The 20000-nt window shown below is 41.7% G+C and overlaps 1 protein-coding gene across 1 annotated transcript in view; it reads right to left on the reverse strand.

Annotated features, from left to right (window-relative positions):
• Window positions 1–391: 391 nt before the first annotated feature.
• The window catches only part of TGFBR3 (transforming growth factor, beta receptor III), a 102258-nt gene continuing 82649 nt past the window's right edge, over window positions 392–20000 (reverse strand). Inside the window, exons 8-16 of the mRNA XM_010015045.1 lie at window positions 19405–19730; window positions 18589–18738; window positions 16688–16816; window positions 16283–16450; window positions 13718–14017; window positions 12772–12892; window positions 8994–9029; window positions 6877–6984; window positions 392–510 (exon numbers count right to left, since the gene is read on the reverse strand). Coding sequence (XP_010013347.1) covers window positions 392–510; window positions 6877–6984; window positions 8994–9029; window positions 12772–12892; window positions 13718–14017; window positions 16283–16450; window positions 16688–16816; window positions 18589–18738; window positions 19405–19730 — 1457 coding nt within the window. The remainder of the gene's footprint in view (window positions 511–6876; window positions 6985–8993; window positions 9030–12771; window positions 12893–13717; window positions 14018–16282; window positions 16451–16687; window positions 16817–18588; window positions 18739–19404; window positions 19731–20000) is intronic.

A 20000-nucleotide genomic window follows, 5' to 3' on the forward strand; every position in this document is an offset into this window, starting at 1 on the left:
AATACCTTGGGTCAATGAGAAGGCTTATGGAAAGAAAAGGGTCACATAGACAAAGCAGCATTTTCCCAAACTGGCATAGTTTTCACATTGAGGGCCCACAGACCCCTAAAACAGGTTGCAGTACTGTAAAATTAGTAGCTTTGTCACATGTAGCACAACATGCTATAGAAGATCCAACAGGCTGTGTTTACCCACACATCGTGTGCACGTATACACACACACTCACACACACAGTGGCTTCCCCAGAAGAAAATCAGTCTGTCTTTCGTAGAAAAATCCCTCCTCTTTTTTTTTTCCTCTTTCTTTCCCAGAAGCAATCCTTTTAACTTTAAAAAGCTGATGTCCACACACAGTCCTTTGAACCTATGCACTCCTACGTGGCTCCGCAGCGTTAGGTGGCACTGCTGCTGGAGCAGGGGGTGCTCTGCGTGCTGCCGATGCTGTGCGCTGCACTGCTGTTCTCGGAGGCTGGCGGGGATGTAGGGACCTGCTGCCTTCCCGTGGTTTCTCCTGAGGGAAAGGGGAGACAAAAAGTGGGGTTGGGAGAAGGGAAATTGAAAATGTTAGCTGTCATGAAAAATAATACTCCATTCCTCCCCAGTCTTCCTCTTCTGGTGGTTTGTATTGCCAAGCAATGAGTATCTTGGGTGACAGATGTCGGAGTACTGCCGAAAATGTTACTAGACTTTGACACCTGAGCGTTGCACATGGGGAAAACAATCTGCTGTTTTCTTAAGCATTTTAAAAGCAGCTGATGAAAACTGCCAAGATAGACACTGTCTATCTTCTGTTGTCAGCTGTCACTTAAATGGGTCCCATTACATGACTCTGACCTCTTCGTAGTTTTGCTGTTTCATGGAAAAAGGCCAGTGAAATGTAGGCTTTAGTTTTAATGTCAGCTTATAGAGTAGCACACTTAGTAAAAGTGGAGCTGAAGACAATGTTCTTCAATGAGCTGGATACCACATATTCTGAGACATGGCCAATTTTCTTTGTGTAGAAAAACAAGTCTACCCTGCAAGCTTGACTTGGTTTACTCCAAATATGACATGCAGGAAGTTCCCCTACAGCTACCACAGTATGTGCAGTACTTAGAACCTGAAGTGAGACAAAGTCTCACCATATCTTGTTAACTATTTACTGATGGTGAATTAAAAGCTCTTTGTTTCTTGGATTGCCAAATCAAGCACTAGGAGTTAAAGCCATATTTATGGCTTCTGATGAAAAACCTAGATTTTTCTCTGCTCACCTCATACCTCTCTGGCACCCGCGGTTGGGATCCTATGAAAAAAGTCCATCCTCTAAGATTGAAGTAAAGATTATGTGAATGCTCAACAGACCACGAAGAGGCCATGTAGGAAACCACAACTGTGGCATTTTTAAAGTTACAGTGCTCAAATCTGCAACCTCAGTGATATTAAAAGTCTCTTCAAAACAGATGGCAAGACTAAGTCTGTATGACATGCACCATAGTTGCCCCCTCCCTTGAGCTCCTCTCAGGCTGTGAAGCTGTGATCTCAGCACAGCAACGTGGACAGACTGCTGCTGCTTGAGCTGCAGACCAACCATGGCAGCCAGCACCAGCAAAGGAGCAAGACGGAAATTGCTGGATCATGGGCAGGAATGACTGGGACAAAAATCAAAGGCTGGTACATCTCCTGCCTCGTAAGCTTATAGTGACACAGATCTCCTGCTTTATGGTGCCCTGATGCCACAGGCCAGTTCTGCAGAGTCCAATTTTTCTTCCCTGCCCAGGATTTGGTAAAGCTCCCATTTGCCAGTGATTGCTTCAGTGTCAGGTTGAAGGCTGGAAGCACAGCCTGCATCCAGAGGGTTACAGAGCAGGGACGAGCCAACTTCCTCCCCCAGGAGCTGCTCTGGCACATCCCCATGCCCTGTGTGCTGCTGCCCAGCTGCCAGAGCCCCGAGCTCCTCCGGAATGCGGCCGCGCAGGAAGTGTGCCTTTAACACTTTGTGTGTCGGGCCAGAAGATGTCCTTCTGCAGGCTGCTCAGTATTACAGGTCTGCTACAAACAAGGGAGCTCTGAGGATTTCTCACAGCAGAGGTTGTAAGTGAACTTTGTAATGGAAACCAGCAGGTTTGCTGCTAGCTTAAGCCACAGCTGTAAGTGCACATAAGGCCCCACCACGCAAAGCTCTTGACTTTACACTCCACTGGCTTAGGAATGGGAGGAAAGAGGGGACAGGACAGTACAGTAAAACAACAAACTAAACCACTAAACCACATCGCCCAGGAGACCAATGAAATGCTTAAAAAGAGGGTGAGGATCTCACTCTCGAATTTAGCACTGAGCCCAGCATTTACTCTTGTGAGCAGATTTTGATTCTCTTTTTTCCCCAGTATAAGAAATAACTATGTAGCTCGTTCATAAGCAGCGCATTTCTGCTGCAGGTCAGAATCTACCCACAGCTGTCAGTAAATAAACTGAGTTTCAGCCCCAATTTGCATTGGAAATGGCTTTGCAACCTATCAGAAAAAACTGTACCAAATCAATGCCTGTGTTATTGTGCTGTAAAAGCTTTCATAAGCCTTGTTTGGACGTCTTCCCCTTGCAACTCGCTCCCTTCTCCTCCAGTTGTTTGTGTACAAGTCTTCCTTCCTTTTGTACTACAGGATATATTTACAAAGGCAGTGATAGGCAAACTCCCTTTCATTAAAGCAAAACAAGAGAACACAAACATGAGAAAACAGCGAGGCAGTGAACCCTACCCCAGCAGCAGGAGGAGAAGCTGCAATGGCCGTGCAGAGGAGCCGCAGCTCCCCCGGCAGGGCCCCTGCCAGCCCTCCCTGCAGCTCCGCTGTCACCCATTTTACAAACCACATGGTTACACACAGCTCTGCGTCAGCCTCGGCATGGCAATACAATCTGCATGCCTTTAGCCATAAATTCACTTATAAGCTAAACACATGTTGGGTTTGCTTTATGGCAGAGTGACAAGCACAGTGCTGGGGTCCCTGTGCAAGCCCAGCGGCTCACTCTACTCCTCCCAGCTCCTCTGGAAAGCATCTTAGGAGGCACCTTCCCTTTGGTTTGGGATAGGAGCCCCCTTCCCTCTGCTGTAATTCAATTGCCTCTGCAGCACCTCATCTCTAGAGCACAATCAGCAACTCCGATACGCCAAACAATCATTTGTCAAACAATAACCAATTCTCCATGTCCTCAAGTTAAAACCAGTCCAAATCACAGTGATGTTATGAACACAGTCTAGCAACCACATCTGGACTGGCTGACTTTTCCTGCGTTTTATTTCCTCAACACCTAGCTAATCTGTAGTGAAGCTTTTTTAAAGACTATGCATGAAAAGGATGTAAAGAAACGTGAACTATCACTGCAAAGGCATTCCCCATCTGCCTTTTTTGTGTAAACAGCTTCACGTATCTCATCTTACTGAACCAGAACTGCTCAAAATGGACATGTCTCATCTATTGACAGTAAACAAGCTTTTACCCATCTGAATGCAACAACATGCACTTTATTATTCACACTTAGGAAAGCTGCCAGTTGTACTCCCTGTCCAGGAAGTCTCAATGTTTGCTTTTCTATCTCCATTTGCCAAATATAATTGGTTGCTATGTCAGTTTATTTTAAATCAGATCCATAAAAAAGGGAGCAGTGGGGGAGGAGGGATGCTTTTAACTTCGCAGATTTTGGAACATTTTACCCTCTGTACTTGCAACACTGCCTGAAGAAGGAAAAACACACTTTCTAAGAGAATGAAGCGACTGATGCTCTCTGTAACACAGCCTACATGGTTTAGCAGTCTCAGTAACTAATCAGATTTGCACATGTCCCTTCCTTAACACAGTCAATTACCCCTGCTAAGACAGATACTACCTTGGCAGATGTTTATCTGGTTACATTTTGAAAGGTTTCTGCATCCATGCACACTGCAACATTTTTGCTTCTTCCTAGACAGCCAGGTAAATTGGGTTAATGGTGGCAAATCTCTGCTACTTTCCCTTTGTTCTTGGGTCCTCTCTGGCCAGGACCAACACTGCTGAGGAAAGCTTTCAGCCACCTTCCACGTCCTTTAACTGACAGGAGAAAGAATGGAAAGTATGGAGTCCTGCTGCAGAGCAGTTAGCTAAAATTCCTCCTCTGCTGCTACAATCCTCCCCCCTCTCTTCCCCTGCTACCTATCTTAGGACACCCGTACTCCATGATTAATTGTTTCAGAGAATCTGGAATATTCTAAAGCACAATTCTGATCCTTTGGCAGAAATTGTCCATGACTGAAATCAGCAAAAGCCCTACACAGAAAAAAACAAACCCTCAATTCAACAATCCTCCTTCAATATCTGGGGATGAAATTCTGCTTATTTTGTAGTTCTCTTCTGCTGTCAACTGTTGGAGGTTTAAATGTTAACAGCCTTCCAAAATGAACAAACCAGCTCATTTATGTAAAGCTTTCTCCATGCTAGAACGAGTCTGACAGTAGAAAAATAGTGATAAAAGCCTTTTGCAGTATTTCATACAGCACTATAGAAACAAAAATACCTTTCTTCAGACATTCCCCATTGCCATTCTCCACCAGCAGTAGCTTTGTCCGTGCTCTTGAGTATCTCAACATACTGCTTTAGAATGAGCTCCTATGTTCCAGCCTTTGGTCTGAAGCATGTGTTAGAAACCTAGTGCTACTTGCAACAAAAGATGAGATTTCAGAGCACAATTCAGCAATGCATGAACTCTCTAATGGCAGACGACAGCCACTCTGTAGATGAAAGTTAGATTATCTTCCTCCTCCCTTCCCCCTTATTTTATTAAGGCCTGCAGCCAGCTCTAAAATGTTTCCACTGCAGCTGGATTATCTTGTCTGCCACAGCAGTTGGCCTTTAAGAGACTGTCCCTGCCAGAGCCTTCACTGCACGCTGCTGCAAATTGTGCTTTGGAGATAGAAGATACTATGCACAGAAGAATTATGTGCACAGGAACACAGGTTCACTTTCACAATCCTTTGAAAATCTGAACCAGATATCCCTAGGTATTTTTTATCATTTCTGTGGATCTCTGGTGAGTTACAATGTCCCTTTCCTTTCTTTTCTTCTCCTTTTCTACTTTTTGTCTGGCCTTTTTCTCCTCTTATTTTCATCTCTCAAACACAGCTGCCCTCTCCACTACTTGTATGCGGTCACTATGATGTACTTTGTTAATATAATTCTTTTAATGGGATTGGTCAAAGTCCTATTGTTCCTGAAGGATTTATCATGTTGGCTTCCCAGTGATCCTTGTCTACTGACACACAACATGTGTCTATAGATAGTTCTATATGTGAACAGAGACAGAACTCCCACAAATGCAGGACCAATTATATTAATTTAACAATGATTAATTTCATGTTAATAAAGGCTACCTACTTGGAAATTACCTTCTTAACTTACACATTTACTCATTGAAATAGCACTTGCTTTTCTTCCACAATGTTTCAGTAGTATATGAGGCAGAATGATACTATTTATATATATTATCACAACCTTTACATTTTCCACAGGTCTCAATTCCAAACAAGCTTCATGCACAGCTGATGCATTGAGAAGTATTAAATTGCTTACACAAAGCTCTTGTACTGCCAACGAGAAAAAACCCACACAGGCTTTGGGTTTTTTTTCCCAAATTAACATAAGCTCGTAGGTCATAATATTTACAGAAGCTCTGACCAGCAGGGCTGGATTCTCACTCCTAAATAGCTTCCATGAGGTTTAGGTGCTGAAAAACCCTGTGGTGAGCTACAGGAGAATTCCAGTGCTCCAGAGCTACACAGGTTTGAAGTAATTGACTTCATTTTCCCCACCTCCCAGAGATCTTCGTAGGGTCTTGTCAGGTCAGAAGTGGAAGCAGTTGGGAGTCCAGCAGGCTGTAGGGATCCTGAGATACCCCATAATGCACATCGTCCAAGATTATATGTTGCAAATCAAGGCCCCATCGGTGTCCAGTCTGTGTGTACCACCTTGCAGATTACATGCAACAGGAAGCTCCCAAAACTCCCTCTTCTTCCAATACAGTATTGTGTTTCTGCTAACTTAGTATGGAAAAATTTCTTAGGAGATAGATACTGAAAAACTACCTATGCATAAAGGCTGCACCAATTCAGGCACATTCCTGGTTATTTGGATGGACACAATTAAGTGAGATTACACACGACTTCTATCAATTTAATGTCACAGTTGAAGAATAGAGGAATAAATAATTGGGGCAAAATTTCTACGTAATCAAGGCCCAGGAAACATTTTCATTCAATTTAATGTCACAGTTGAAGAATAGACAAATAAATAATTGGGGCAAAATCTCTACGTAATCAAGGCCCAGGAAACATTTTCAAGTCTAGTCACATTCAGAATATATCTATGTAAATAACGCATTCTCTCAGCCATTTGGCCCACTCCTTTACTGATCACATCCCATTCCCAGTCACATCGGCCTAATTTAGTAACTGCAAGAAATTCTTTAAGGAGGAGTATGGGAACCAGAAGGGATCCATTAACTGAAATGTTAACTAAATCTGAAATACAGCGATGCTGCTAATGATTATGCACGAGGAACACTCAGTTTTACTCGTGTCCCAGGTGAGTTTTCACGATCTGCATTTCAAATCATTTCATCAAATTTCAAATCATGTTCATAACACATACCATGATTCCCTCCCTTTAAAGAAGGGCGGGTTTCCATCTGCTGATACACACCAACAGGCTTATGGGAGGAGGTGCTGGGAACACCCTAGTAAGAGCAGAGAGCAAGAAACAAGGCCCAGGATAGCCTCTGCAAGGTGGCAGGAAAGGGAATGAGGAGCAGCAGGAGTCCAGACCACATTTCCTGCAGCACGATCTGCACTGAGGTCTGTGGGAGCCCTCACCCTTACCTGTGCGAGAGTAGATGAACCAGAGTGCTCCTGTCAGCAGGGCGCCGATTACAAACGCCGCGAAGGCGATGCCCACCACAGTCAGCGTGTCCAGCCCGTAGAACACAGCTGCAAAGGTAACATACATTATAGGGACATCTTACATTCAGTGGCAAATACTGGTTTACAGAAACTCACCCTTACAGTTTCATGGGAAAGTCTTAAAAATTCATAGTTAATTAAGCACTATTTTAAGGAACAGACGAGCTGATTTCATCAAGAAAATAAAAGTGATGCTTTCAGACGCTGGCGTCAGTCCAAGCAACTATTCCACATCACAAAGAAAACCCCAGCTCAGCACACCCAAATCTGGAAAATGTTGCAAAACTTAAGCATTTTCAGTTGGCATTAATAACCTGCCTTCAAAGAAATATCCACTTTCCTTACAAATGTATTTCAAAAGGGCTGAGATTTTTGGTAAAAGATGCTTTTCATTTAAATGCCCTAATACTCAAGCAAACTTTCCCCTACATCTCCTGCAAGTTCAGCCTGAGATCTAGGTGGGGAATGGAACTGTTGTTAAGAGGAAAGAGATGCCAGCAAAAAGTCAGTGAAAACATAAATAGAAACAATTGTTTTTCACATTTGGCAATGCTTTCAATAACTGAAATTAATTCCAGAACACAAAAATAGAACCACACACACACACAGGCAAATAACATTCTAGGGGAGGGGCCCTTTTGCAGTGCCATTTCCAGGGTAACAGCATCTGGGTCCTGCCTGTATTGGTCCCCAATATTAACCAGCTAAACAGAAAAACGTGGCTTTTGTGGTTTTCTTTTTGGTGATTAGAAATACTTCAAAAAATAATCATCACTTTAAGTGATCATTTGGGGGAATTTCTTCTCACAAAATTGATTTCTAGTTTCACTATTTTTAATGTCTCCCAGTGCACAAAATGGTTTAGGCCAGTGATTGCCAGTGCTTAACATTTTACTAAGCTGGCCAGGAAATGAGCTGACTGGATCTCTTCTCAATAGTATCCTTCAGTGGAATTTCAGTTCTCAAAACACAACCAACACCCTCACTTTACATGTTCCTGCATCCAGCAGATGTCCCTGCAGACATCCCCCAGCCCAACAACTCCTGAGATCTTGAGGGCAAATGTCTTCTCCAGCAGTTCCTATTGGCGATGGCCTTCAGGACCCATTTCTGAGTGCCTGTGACCAGGTCTGCATATGCAACAGCTGACAGATAGTGGCTTAGAAGGTTTTTTCTCCCATTTCTTCTATGATTCCTTTGAACACATCTGATCATTTTAAATGCAAACACAAAAGACTCTCCTCAACCCAATTGCTTTTTCCAGAAGGCACCAACCGGTGTCCTCTCCTCTTAGGAGGAAGCTTAGTGGAGTGGGGAAAGTCACATGGAGGTTGAAGCGGCAGGAGCATAATTTCCCATTCCTCTTGCTATTTTGAGCAAATTTAGTCCCAAAGACACAGGGGGACAGGAGCAGAGGGGAAAAAAACAACCCCAACACCTTCTTTGCACTTCCTCTCCTCTATTCATTCCAGATTTTGGCTACAAATCATCTTCACCTTCCTGTTTCCTATTGTCTCCTAGTGCTGCTTCTCTCCTTTTCTTCCCTTCCTATCGACCCTGGTTAATTCACTACGTCAAGACAACAGAAAACACAAAGAATTTAATCCATATCAAGTCAGTGATCTCATCTCCAGCATGACCTGTAAGTGCTGGTGCCAGAGTAACTGGGCATGTGGCCAGCTGCAGTGAGACTTGGAGTACAACACGGGAGCTCCATAAGATGGCATTGCTGCTGACACACTGGTACAGGGAAGCAGTGAAGGGGGAAATAACAAACACATCAGCAAATGCACTTACTAAGGCTGAGACTCGGAATGGTGTTTTCCCAGGCTGGATATGCACATACACAAAAGGTCAGAGCCCTTCTCTCTAAACGCTGATGGGAATCTCTCAATCAGCAATACAGTCAGAATTCTGTTCTGTCCCAGAATTTCACACACACACAGAGAAAGCCTTAAGATAATTTTCATCATTGATCTAATACTCTCTAGATAAAAGTTTAAGGCTTAAAAGAGATTGATTTAAGAGTTACTTACGTGGCTGTCTCACATTTGGCTTTGGAAGGGAAGAATCTAATTAAAAGAAAAAAAATCAACAACAAACCATTAATCAGAGTTGCACATACAGCCTACAAACTATGCAAGCAACCTTCAGGACCTGATCTGACATAAAAACATTAACTGTAACTTTTACAAACCAGGAACTTCAGCCCAAATTCAATAATCCTGCTCAGCTCAGAAGAATTCTGTTCGTATATTGATCATTCCTTGGAGGAACATATCTACAGCGCAGTTCATGCACCATGTATTTTGCTGGCACATACGCTGCAACCTTTCCCACCCAGATGCCATCAGGTCTGACCTGCAGTAACTCTGGTTATCCCTGTGTGGAGCTCTTAAAGAGCACAGATTGCAAAGACTGGTTTTAAGGTGATTACATTCATTGGAGTATTCACTAATCACAAACATGAGATATCAGCATGTTAAATCACAGAAGTTAAATTCAATCAAACACTGGCTATCACAACTGAAGAAAAGTCAGTATTATGGCAGGATACACACTGCTTTGTCCAAATTGCATGAATATGTGTTGATTCACACAGCTTCCTGAGTCCGTCCTTGCTATTCTGCCTTAGAAGTTTGGTGATATAATGATATATAAGAAAGAAATGATCATAGCTATCATATCAAAGCTATTATTCTTGGCAAGAATATCAAATATCATCATCATTATCAGCATGCAACAGAAAGAGACAAGTAAACACATGCTTAAAAATGAAGAATTTTCCCTTCTTTTGATAACTGGCTTCTCTTATCTTTCTCCAAATATGCCACCTCAAGCAGAAGAGCCAGAGCTCCTGGCTTCAGCCCCAAGGACCTGTTTGGTTAGCTGCAGTTTGTTTTTAGATTGCCCAGTAACCTAGGGGGCTCATTTAAATTCTGGCATATCTGAGTGTGTTCAGTGCAACAGCTGTAAAAGGATGTGGTAAGAGAGTATCTCAATACTTGGTTTTGTACCTTTAGCAACTGAAAAAAAGAAAAAGGAGTTGTTTAACTGCTATGTAAGCACAGCAGCTCAGAAATACTGCAAATGAGTATGTTAAATTATACTTACACCAAGACCATGCTTCTACCTTCTAACCCCCAAATGGCAGCACTAAACTGCCAGTGATACTCTGTAAGATCCTTAGGCTCACATGTGCCTATAACATCCAAAAAAGCATTTTATTCTTAATCTGTGTTATTGTCACTTGTTCTAACACACAGCAAAAGTGTAACTTAATGCAAGATTTGTGAAGAGGGCTGGACGGAAACCAAGGAGCTCTGAACAGTACAAACATGGGTAAGGGCACTATCAGATTGTCCAAACACTCCACTTGCATATCCCAAGTGCCAAGAAAATGCCTTCGGAGCTGAGGGGAGAAAGAATTTTCCATGTTCATTCTGCCACTGGCCTCTCTACAGAGAATATGAAATCTGCTAATGATAGGCTGCGTCGCCCATTATCAATTCCCCCCAGTCATCCAGTTCTTACACATATTTTAACGTGGTTTGCTCAGTGCAACACAGGAGCAGTGGGAATCCTTGAGGTCCAGGAAAAGCATCTAATTTAGAAATTACAATGATTTTCTACACCTTTGTAAGACAGAGGCACTTGTTAGCTGCTCACTTGACCTCCTTTCCATGACCTGTCTCCTTCTGCTGTGGAAACAATAATCTATAGTTCCCACACTAAGCAAAAATCTGAACAACTGGTAGATTATTTCAACAGAAGAACACCTTTTTCTTAGCATTTAAATGGCCATTCATATGCCTTTCACTGAAGTGGGGGAAAGTGAGTGCATGAAATTGGGAATGCAAAGGCAAAGAATGTGGGATGGAGTTTTAGACACTTCCATTGGGATCTACTGCAATAATGCAAGCAACTAAGCTTGGAAATAACTAACAAAATTAGGAGGAGAGTTATTCCCATTTAGACACACAACTCTGGTTTCTATTACAGTCAATGACAGTCATAAGCTTACGTTTGAAGGAAAAAGGACAACATCTTTGCAATGACCAGTTTGTTCTGACTTTTGAAACGTCAAGTACATGACTTCTGCATTTAGCTCAGAGAACAGATCCAATGGCAGTAACTCACATAATATTGTTTACAACAGTGAAAGCTGACCTGTTCCCATGACAGAAAATGAAGGACACCACACCTCTGAAACATCAATTCTCCTGTTCAGTGATGTGGTATCATTTCTTCTCCAAATCTGATGTTCAGATACTGGCCAACAATGGCATTTGGCTTTTAGAAAGGGATTGCAGAACAACCGCATACCAACAAAGCTATGCTGTTAATGTGCCGCTTTGTCTGATGTCTGAAAGCTGTGATATCCTGGAGAAATTTCCACTAAACACCCCACGATTAGACTGAATCGCCCACAATGCAACAAAATGCTCTATCACACTGTTGTCTTGTAACTAATCTTTATAAATTTAGCTCATCTTTGCACACTAAGAGCTTGTGCCTCTCACAAAGACAACATTCTCAGTGGAGCCCGAGATGGGAACTGCACACAATGCTCCACACATTGGAAGGGCAAGAGAGCTCAGAGTACGAGTCTGTTTATTGAAGGCTGAACTTCAGTTGCAGGATTTACTCATTCCCAATAGAACAACCACTAAGGAAATAAGAAAGAGAGCTTTGCAAAAAGAAAGAGTGCAGAATCAGGCCCAAAGCACAGTTTGAATTCTACCACACTGACAGACCAAATACTTGCCTTTAATTCACAGTGGATTTGATCTGTAAATTTGTAAAACCCCCAAAAACTAAATATAAGCAGACTTGCAGAGCTAAACAGAAGCAGTTGTTGCTTACATCCCCTAGCAATGCTGTATGGTACTTTACATTGTTTGAAGCTAAAAATCATGTACTGTTCAAGGGAGGTTAAAGGATTTCCGATCTGCATCCTTTTGACACTCCCCAAAAAGCATTTCACAAGTCAAACAACCTTTCGACACAACTGGAAGATTTTGATGTGCACGCGAAGCTACTGAAGCTTCTGGTTGAACTCCCATGCTAATGCAAAAAGAAAAAGACAACACACACATATTATCTTCTACGAATGCATCAAAATGTGACTGATGCTGTCAGAGGGATTCACTAAGAAAAACGTTCAAATTTAATGTAATTGTGAACACAATTCTTACGTCCCTTCACTCACAGGGCATAATCTCAAACCAGAGTCCAGTCTCATCACACTGTCTGGCACTATCTCGTAATGGTCTTCAGCATTTCCATCTCCTTCAACCAGTTACTGGCCACACACGTGAGGTTTTCCTCAAAGACTACAGAATCAAACAAGCTCCACCAAAGTGGAGCTAAAATCCCTTTGTGCATCTCACCTTTTACTCTGAGTATCAGGCTTTAGAGTCACCAATACTCTGAAATTCCACTGTTGTTATTCCTAAACATATGTTTACAAGCAAAATAAAGAAATCGTACAAGGGGAAGAGTAGTGCCTCTGATCTCTGGGCAACAAGAAGTTGCTGCAAGTGCTACTAAGATATATTCATACTTCTGAAACCCATACTGGTGTGGTATGGTATTCCTTTCACAATGCCTGGCAAAACCACATGCCCAGAGATCAATAAAGACAGTTAAAAACTGGCAATGAACTGCCATGATGATTGCTGCTAGGAAGATGTCTAAACTAGTAACGTCTTACAAACACACTATCACCATAAGATCACACAACGCCTCATGGAGCACTCTCTCATTCCAAGCAGCTGTATGTCATACAGCAGCACAAGCTCATATGCGTACCTTCTGGTTTTCCTTCATGTGATACTACAACAAGGGGCTTGGTGAAGGTTTTCTTGTTGTGCATCATGGCCAAGATCATATCCACATTGAGAGAGGTGCAAGCTTCATCAGGAGGAATGCACTGCAAGTGGAAGAAGCAGTGCGTGAAGTCAGAGGGAGTCACCCATTGCCAGCTCCACAGTTATCTCATCATCAGTTTTATCCTATATTCTTTACCAAAAAAAGAGGAGAACCTCCAAACAACCCCATATAATGTGCTGGCAAAGGTAATTCTTAGCTGTGCATCAGGACGCAACCTTTGCCTTGATTAAGGGCCCTATAACCTTTATAAGAGTGTTAATATTGAACTTAAAAGGTAGTAATTATTTTATGATAAATGTGGTTTTGAAAATCTGGTAACCAAAACTGTAGCACCCAACATGTGTTGATCAACACTGAAAAGTCATCTTTAAAAACCCCAAACAGAACATTTGAAGGGAAATGTGCATAGACCCCAAAGTAAAAAGAAATTCCAAATTCCTAGAAGACGTTCTTTAACAACTAATTTAAAGCTATTTTCATTAGTTATAAAGCAAAATTTGGCAGTTCTCTTTTGTAACAGTCAGACTGCAGTATTATCTGGTATTTTACATGTCTTTGGAAATTAAAGGTAACATTGCTTGTGCTTTGGATTTTGGGGAGGAAAGATAAATCTCAACCACTGGTATAATACGAAGCAATTCCTGTTTATCCTATGTAACCACCTAACACAATTTAAACAAAAACTGTAAATCATGCAGTCAAAATGCTTAGCATCACAATTCCTATCTATTACTTGACCCCAGAGATAAAGTGTTCATGACATCAATGCCATAGAAAAAGGTTTATTCACTTCAAAGTTCAGATGACAAAACCATCTCTTATTTTCACCTAAATCAGAAACTTAAGACTACAATAAATTACTGACCTTTGGCAGTCCTTGGGTATCTTTATCTTTGTTGGTACACAAAGTCAACTCACAGTGAAGAAAGAGCACTGAGATGTTGAATATGGGTTTGAACACAAAGCTAAACCTCTTTTTTTCCTTCTGTGCATACGGTATCAGAAAGTTCACCTTCTCAGTGCTGTAGAATTTAACAGATTCATCTTTAGGACAAATGTTTTCTATAATGGTGTAGTCGGACATTCTATCGGGATTTGAGAACGGGGAAACGAAGCACGTTTGAATGGCAAAACCCAAGGATCTGTCAGCTTTAGTCACAGACACCTGCATTAAAGAGAGGCGGCGAGATGTCAGAAATTGCATTTTCAGTTCACATTTCATTGATATTTTCAACAATTTTTCAAGCAGTTTTCCAGTGCCACTTCCAGTCTGAACTATTTTGAAGGCTAAATGTTAAGGGTAGGCTGTCAAACCGTGAGACAGAAAAGCTGTGGTTTCAAAACCAGCAGCTGTTTAACAGCACAACCGTGCCTAAAAACAGCAATCCCTTATCTTTCCAAAAGCAGATGAAAAACCCAGTCCAGATCAGACACGTAGTTAAGGCCTGCAACTGCTACCTGAGATGCCTCTGCTTCCCTTAGACACACAGGCTGTAATAGAGCTGTATGGAAATCAGTTACTAATTCCATGTCTTTTTATCTGTTTAAACATTAATGAAAAAGGACCAAAAAAAAAGGGGAAAAAAAAAAAAAGAAAGGCAACAGACACAGCAGAGATCCCACCCCCAGCCAGGAGAGGAATGCAGAGGCAGAGAGGAGGTCATGGTCTGACATGTGGGTGGCAAGGGGGCAGGGGAGCCTCCTAAAGGATCCCTTTAGTTTATTGTAAGTCTGAAATTCATATTCCTTTATGAAAAATGACTGCAAGCTTCCAGGACACTGATGTTGTTCAGCGGGGCTGGAATGCAGGCAAAAAATGCTACAGAATAATTAGGGAAAAAATTTAAATGGAATTTGCAACAAATGAAGCATGTTGCTCTTAATAAACAACAGAAGTGTTGTGCCTCAACCATTAACACTGCCTGATGAAAACAGTTACGCAAGAAATGGTTTTCTTCTTAGAAGAAATGTGCTTTATGTGTACTTAATCCTTATGTGCTGCATGTATATTTAAGGAAGAGCCTGCCAAAGTTTCCTGTGGTCTGTACAGAAATTTTTGGATGCTATGAGTTGTGCAGTGAATAAAGGCATTTTTTCTCTCTCTGATGTGAGCAGCAATCAAATTAGAGATGAAGGGATGTGCTGAAGCATCTAAGCAAGAAAGACCATCTTCTAAAATGAATAGAAATAAAGACTGATGAATGAAAGTCAAGCCATGGATACTGACAGTTAAACAAGATAATGGTGTAAAATAGATTAAATGAGATTATACCAAAGACAGGCATGCTACACTATCACAAAACACCATCAGGTAAATAAAAGGAGGAATGATTCCTCAAGGAAAGAGGAGAACTGAGGATAAGTGAGGCCAAAATACGATAAGAAAATGACAGTAGAGAACAAAGATGAAGAAAAAAAGCCAAAAGATTCAAATACAAAGGAACATTTCTGGCAGAGAAGCAAAAGGGAGCGAGAGTTCTTACAGACTGTGACCTAAGCGATCTTTGACCAAAAAAATTATATATATTAATAACAAAAGCAAAACAGAAACAAAAATAAAAAAATTAGAAGTCTGCATCAGATAAAAATGGAACCACAGAAGTTCAAAACTGAGACAGGTTTTCCACTGTGTAAGAAGGAGAAGCAGGGAAAATAGAGGCTTCTGTCAGGACAGATGATGAAGAAATCAGAACATCTGTCTGAATCAACAGCTCCAGAACCGGACAAATCCGGAAGGCCTGGAATCAGGGGGATTCATCCCAGATCACTGAAGGAAGCAGCTGGTTTTGTCCAAGTGAAAACAACCCATACTCTTAACTAAGCACAACAAGTTCTTTTTTGCTTCAACTGCCTTAAGTATTCTCATGGGGTAGAGAACAAGGAGGAGACACAACGCATTGACACAATGATGAAAACTGCACCTATGCCAAATGGGCAACTACACTTGTGCAACACGGGCTCCCAAAGAGGAACTACCTTGGGCAAGGGAAACATGGCACAGCACTGCTTCTGGCAATATCCTCATTTTCCTGGCCTTATAAGCCCAAAATACTGACTGCATTGGTTTGAAGTTCCCCAGCCATATTACCAATAACATGAACTCTGAAGTCTTCTTCAGAAAATTACAGGTTAGAAGAAATGCTCAGAGAACACCTTGAAGTTCTGCATGGAAAAGCAGGTATGGCAAGAATGATCAATTTACCTTGTAGTTAAATTCATCTAGTTTGCAGGAATCCCTTGGTTTTGACCCAAAAACATTGTCCTGCTTCTTACCTCACAATTTCTGTTCTCTGCAGCCACCAAAGCACCTGCCTGTCTGCCTAAAGCAACTTCACAACCAGACCTTTCAACTGACAGGAACAGAATCGGCACAGTTGCATGGCCTTGCAAAATGTTTCCATTGGTTTGAAAGCCTTTTTCAGTTTGTTACCTCTACATATACTGGCCCATTCTCAGCAACAGAGGAGAGTCCTTGGGAGGGAGCAAGGAACAGATCTGTTCTGTACAGCTCCATGTTGAAGGTCACATTGGTGATGTGCGGTTCAGGAGGCCAGAACATGCCTCTGTCATCCTCTGGCTTGCGCAGCGTGCAATTAAACTGAAATCAAACAAACCAATACAACAGCATCCTGAGTCAGGGGTGGTAGCTGAGTAAGGACAAATTTGGAGTGTACAATACAGTGAGAATCTTCAATAGGGTCACAAGCAATAGAAGTGAGAAGAAATGTGTTAAAAGACAAATTAATTGCTATACAATTAATGTGATTTCTTGTGAAGTGCCTAGTACACAGTAGGCATTTCTCTAGTGTCAGGTGCAAATCCAAGAGGGACCTACCGCTATTTCAGGCCAGCTTGAGAAAGCAACATCTCCATCAGCATCCCCTGGAAATCCATTATCACCTGATTCCATATCATCATCATCAAAGCCGCTGCTTTCAGCTGGTGATGACAGCTGAATGACAATCTGCACAAAAGGTATTGCAAATGCATAAAATTAGGTGATAACTCAGCACTCTCTCTTATGGTTATTATTTCCTTCTCTCTTCAGAACAATGCAAAGGACAGAAGAAGTGCACCGGCTAAGCAGATGGTGAAAAGCACGTCTTAAACAGCCTTGTACTGAGCATGTAAGATACGTAGGGTCTATTTAGAGAATGTCCCTTAGTTTTTCCACAATTCATGGCCAGCAAAGACACCAGCCTGGGTGCTAGTGTCTGAATGAGCAGCCTAGCATTTCCATTCTATTTCTGGTATTCCTGTAACCAACACTGAAAAAAGGAACTGCTTTCTAAAGTGACTTTTTTTGCAACTTAGTTTTCCTTAATGCACTCATGGAAAATCACTGCAAGTGTTTGGGTCATTAAAGGATTTTCTCTTCTGTCACTTGCATAGCTTTTTCATAGATGCACACCTAAAAACACCACGTCTCTTTCTTCGTTTTTCCTTCCTTTGTTTTTCTCTGAATTGCTACTGAATCCCTCTCCCTTTTTTTCCTCCTTTGCACACTTCTCCATTTCTTCACTTGACAATTCCTGGTTATGCTTTCCAATCTTCTGTACTCTGCTGCTGTAAGCCCTGTAGCTCCTCAGCTAGTCCCCTCCCTTCCAGAACTCCATCTTGGTTTCCTTGGGCATTGAGCAACTGCTCAGAAGTGACATACACGCTCCTTGAGACTCCACTGCACGGTGCTTACTTTTTAGGAGAAATGCTCCCAAATTCTGAAAGATACCATACACGTTTTGGAGTGTCAGTGAGTAGCCAAGACTATTAAAAGAAGTGATGGAGAAAGGACAGGAGGCAAATATCCATTTTAGTCTGGCCATAATATAGGGACAATGACAGTATTTAGCTCTAGACCTGTCCTACTCTGTAGTTTGGAGATCTTTCTATCCACAGTCTTGGTTTTGGACTGTTTCTAAAGTTAGGTGCTACAGACTTGCCAGTACAGAATGGTTTTAACCAGGCAAGGTCAGATCAGATTGCCTTAGCTGTGTTTGGGTTGGACCATCATTTGCTGAGGTTAATTCTATGTCCTGGAAAGCTCAGCATGAGAAACGTGTCATTACTTTCTAACCCAGATTAGCTGCACTGTACAAGCTTATACGCTGAGTCAGTCTGGAAGCAGCTGCTAAGAACCTAACTGGGCTCCTTAGCATTATCACTCATTCAGAGCACTCAAGTATCTGCTCATTGTGCACATCAAGTGATAGAAAATATGAATCCAATTTATAAGAGAAGCATGCAAAAATAGTGTCTTCTTTTTCACATGCTATTTTGGAAGAAAAAATATGATGAAATAATGAACTATGAATAATTCAGCATATGAATTAAATGGTACTGCTTTATGCAATCACAAAACTTCATTCCTATTCCTCCTTCCAGCTATGTAGTACTGTTATGTACAGGTACATCAAAGCTGCATAGGAAAATGTGGTGCAACTTCTCCGAGACTGGTACAGATGGTCCCCAAAGTACAGCCATGCAGTTTTGTAACAGTATTTAACTCCAACTCCTCCTTCTTCCTTTGGAATACTATCTGACCACAGAAGCACACTGAATACACAGCCTTCATACCTCCTTGAATACAGAGACTGTGACTACAACTAGGTTTGAGCTAGACAGGAAAAGATCCGGATGCATCCCTTTTGCTAAGACCAAAGCTAACTACAGTGGCTTCCTTGTCCTTGTACCACTATGATGTGCAGTGCAGGAGGCTCTTCTTTGTAAAATACTCACAGAGTTAAAATAAACAATCTTGTTCAAGTTGTATGCTGTCCGAGTCCCACATTTGTTCAGCAAAGACTCCAAAATGAAATGGGTACCATTCATCCTGGCTTTGCAAGAGTGATCCAACAGCGAGAGTTCTGTCCTTGTGTAGCCACTAGCCTGAAACAAAGGTGCTTTGTAAGTGGCTGAAACACAATTGTGTTAGGCTCTTGCTTAAAGTGCAGCTCAGACTACTGTTCATGACTGCTAATAGGAGGAAGTGAAGTTCATTGTACTGACATTCAGGGAAGGTCACTCTCAAAATGCTGTTGTACATGACAGACAGGGAATAAATGTAACATGGAACAAAGAAAACAACAGGTTCATTATTAATCTGCTGATTAATAATGCTGACTCTGTTTGGTCTGAAATGAGCTAAAAATGCTGCCTGTGTCAGGCTCATTTCCACAATGGCCACAAGCAACCTGTCAGCTGGTAGATGGCAAAGACAGATCTATTCAGGTCTCATGCAGCTATCAAAAGCAGCTTCTTCATACTACAGAAATTACAAACAGACTGATGGTCGAATACAGTCATTTTCTGACAAACCAACTCTTCAAAGCTTTAATCAGAAAATCCCTCTACAAACTACCTGATTGCTGGGAAGAGGAAACATGACTTCAGTTACAACTATACTATAGTTTCCTCATCAAACTGTTTTTTGGGAGGTTGGCTGGTGATGGGTATAGACCTTAGATTGGTTGTGTTTTTCCCCTATCAAAATACAAACAAAATGGTCTGCCCAGAAAAGCTTTCCCAAACATGAGAAAAAGAGATCACACCAACCTGCAGAGAGTCTTTTTCTACAGCTACTGTCATGACTTTGTCATCACACTTTATTGACAGGGCCACATCAGCACTGCCCTGAACCTCTTCAGGTTCTTTATGTTTTGAGAGGGAATGCTCAAAGTCATGATTTATTAATGTATCCACTGAATCCCTGGATGGGAAGATTCCTTCTCCCACTGTGTCATGTCTTCCTCTGTTAATGTGAAAAGGAAAAGTCAGGCCATCACTTAATGCAGGATTCTTTGGGACAGGCAGTGGGTTAGCACCCAGCAATTCCGTCAGCTCTGGAGGAAGAGAATGATCCTCTTCATCATTCATCTCTTCTAAAAAAACAAAAAAAGAAGGAAGAAGAAAAAAGAACATTAGCTTATTAGATATTTTTCCTAAAAGTATTCAGAACTAATAATTTTCATACAAAAAAAGAAGAAAAAGTAAGTATTGTTCAGAAATGAAGCCCCTGAAGGGCACCCAAAGCACGATCTCTGTACTTTCCAGGTATCTAGCCACAGTTCCTCCTCTAAGGGTTTAATTGTTACTGTGGCATCTAATCCTGGTATATTTAGCCCCTCCTAGAAATCTGCCTCACCAGGAGC

Source organism: Nestor notabilis, unplaced genomic scaffold (assembly GCF_000696875.1).
Source record: "Nestor notabilis isolate BGI_N333 unplaced genomic scaffold, ASM69687v1 scaffold215, whole genome shotgun sequence".
Classification (NCBI taxonomy): domain Eukaryota; kingdom Metazoa; phylum Chordata; class Aves; order Psittaciformes; family Psittacidae; genus Nestor; species Nestor notabilis.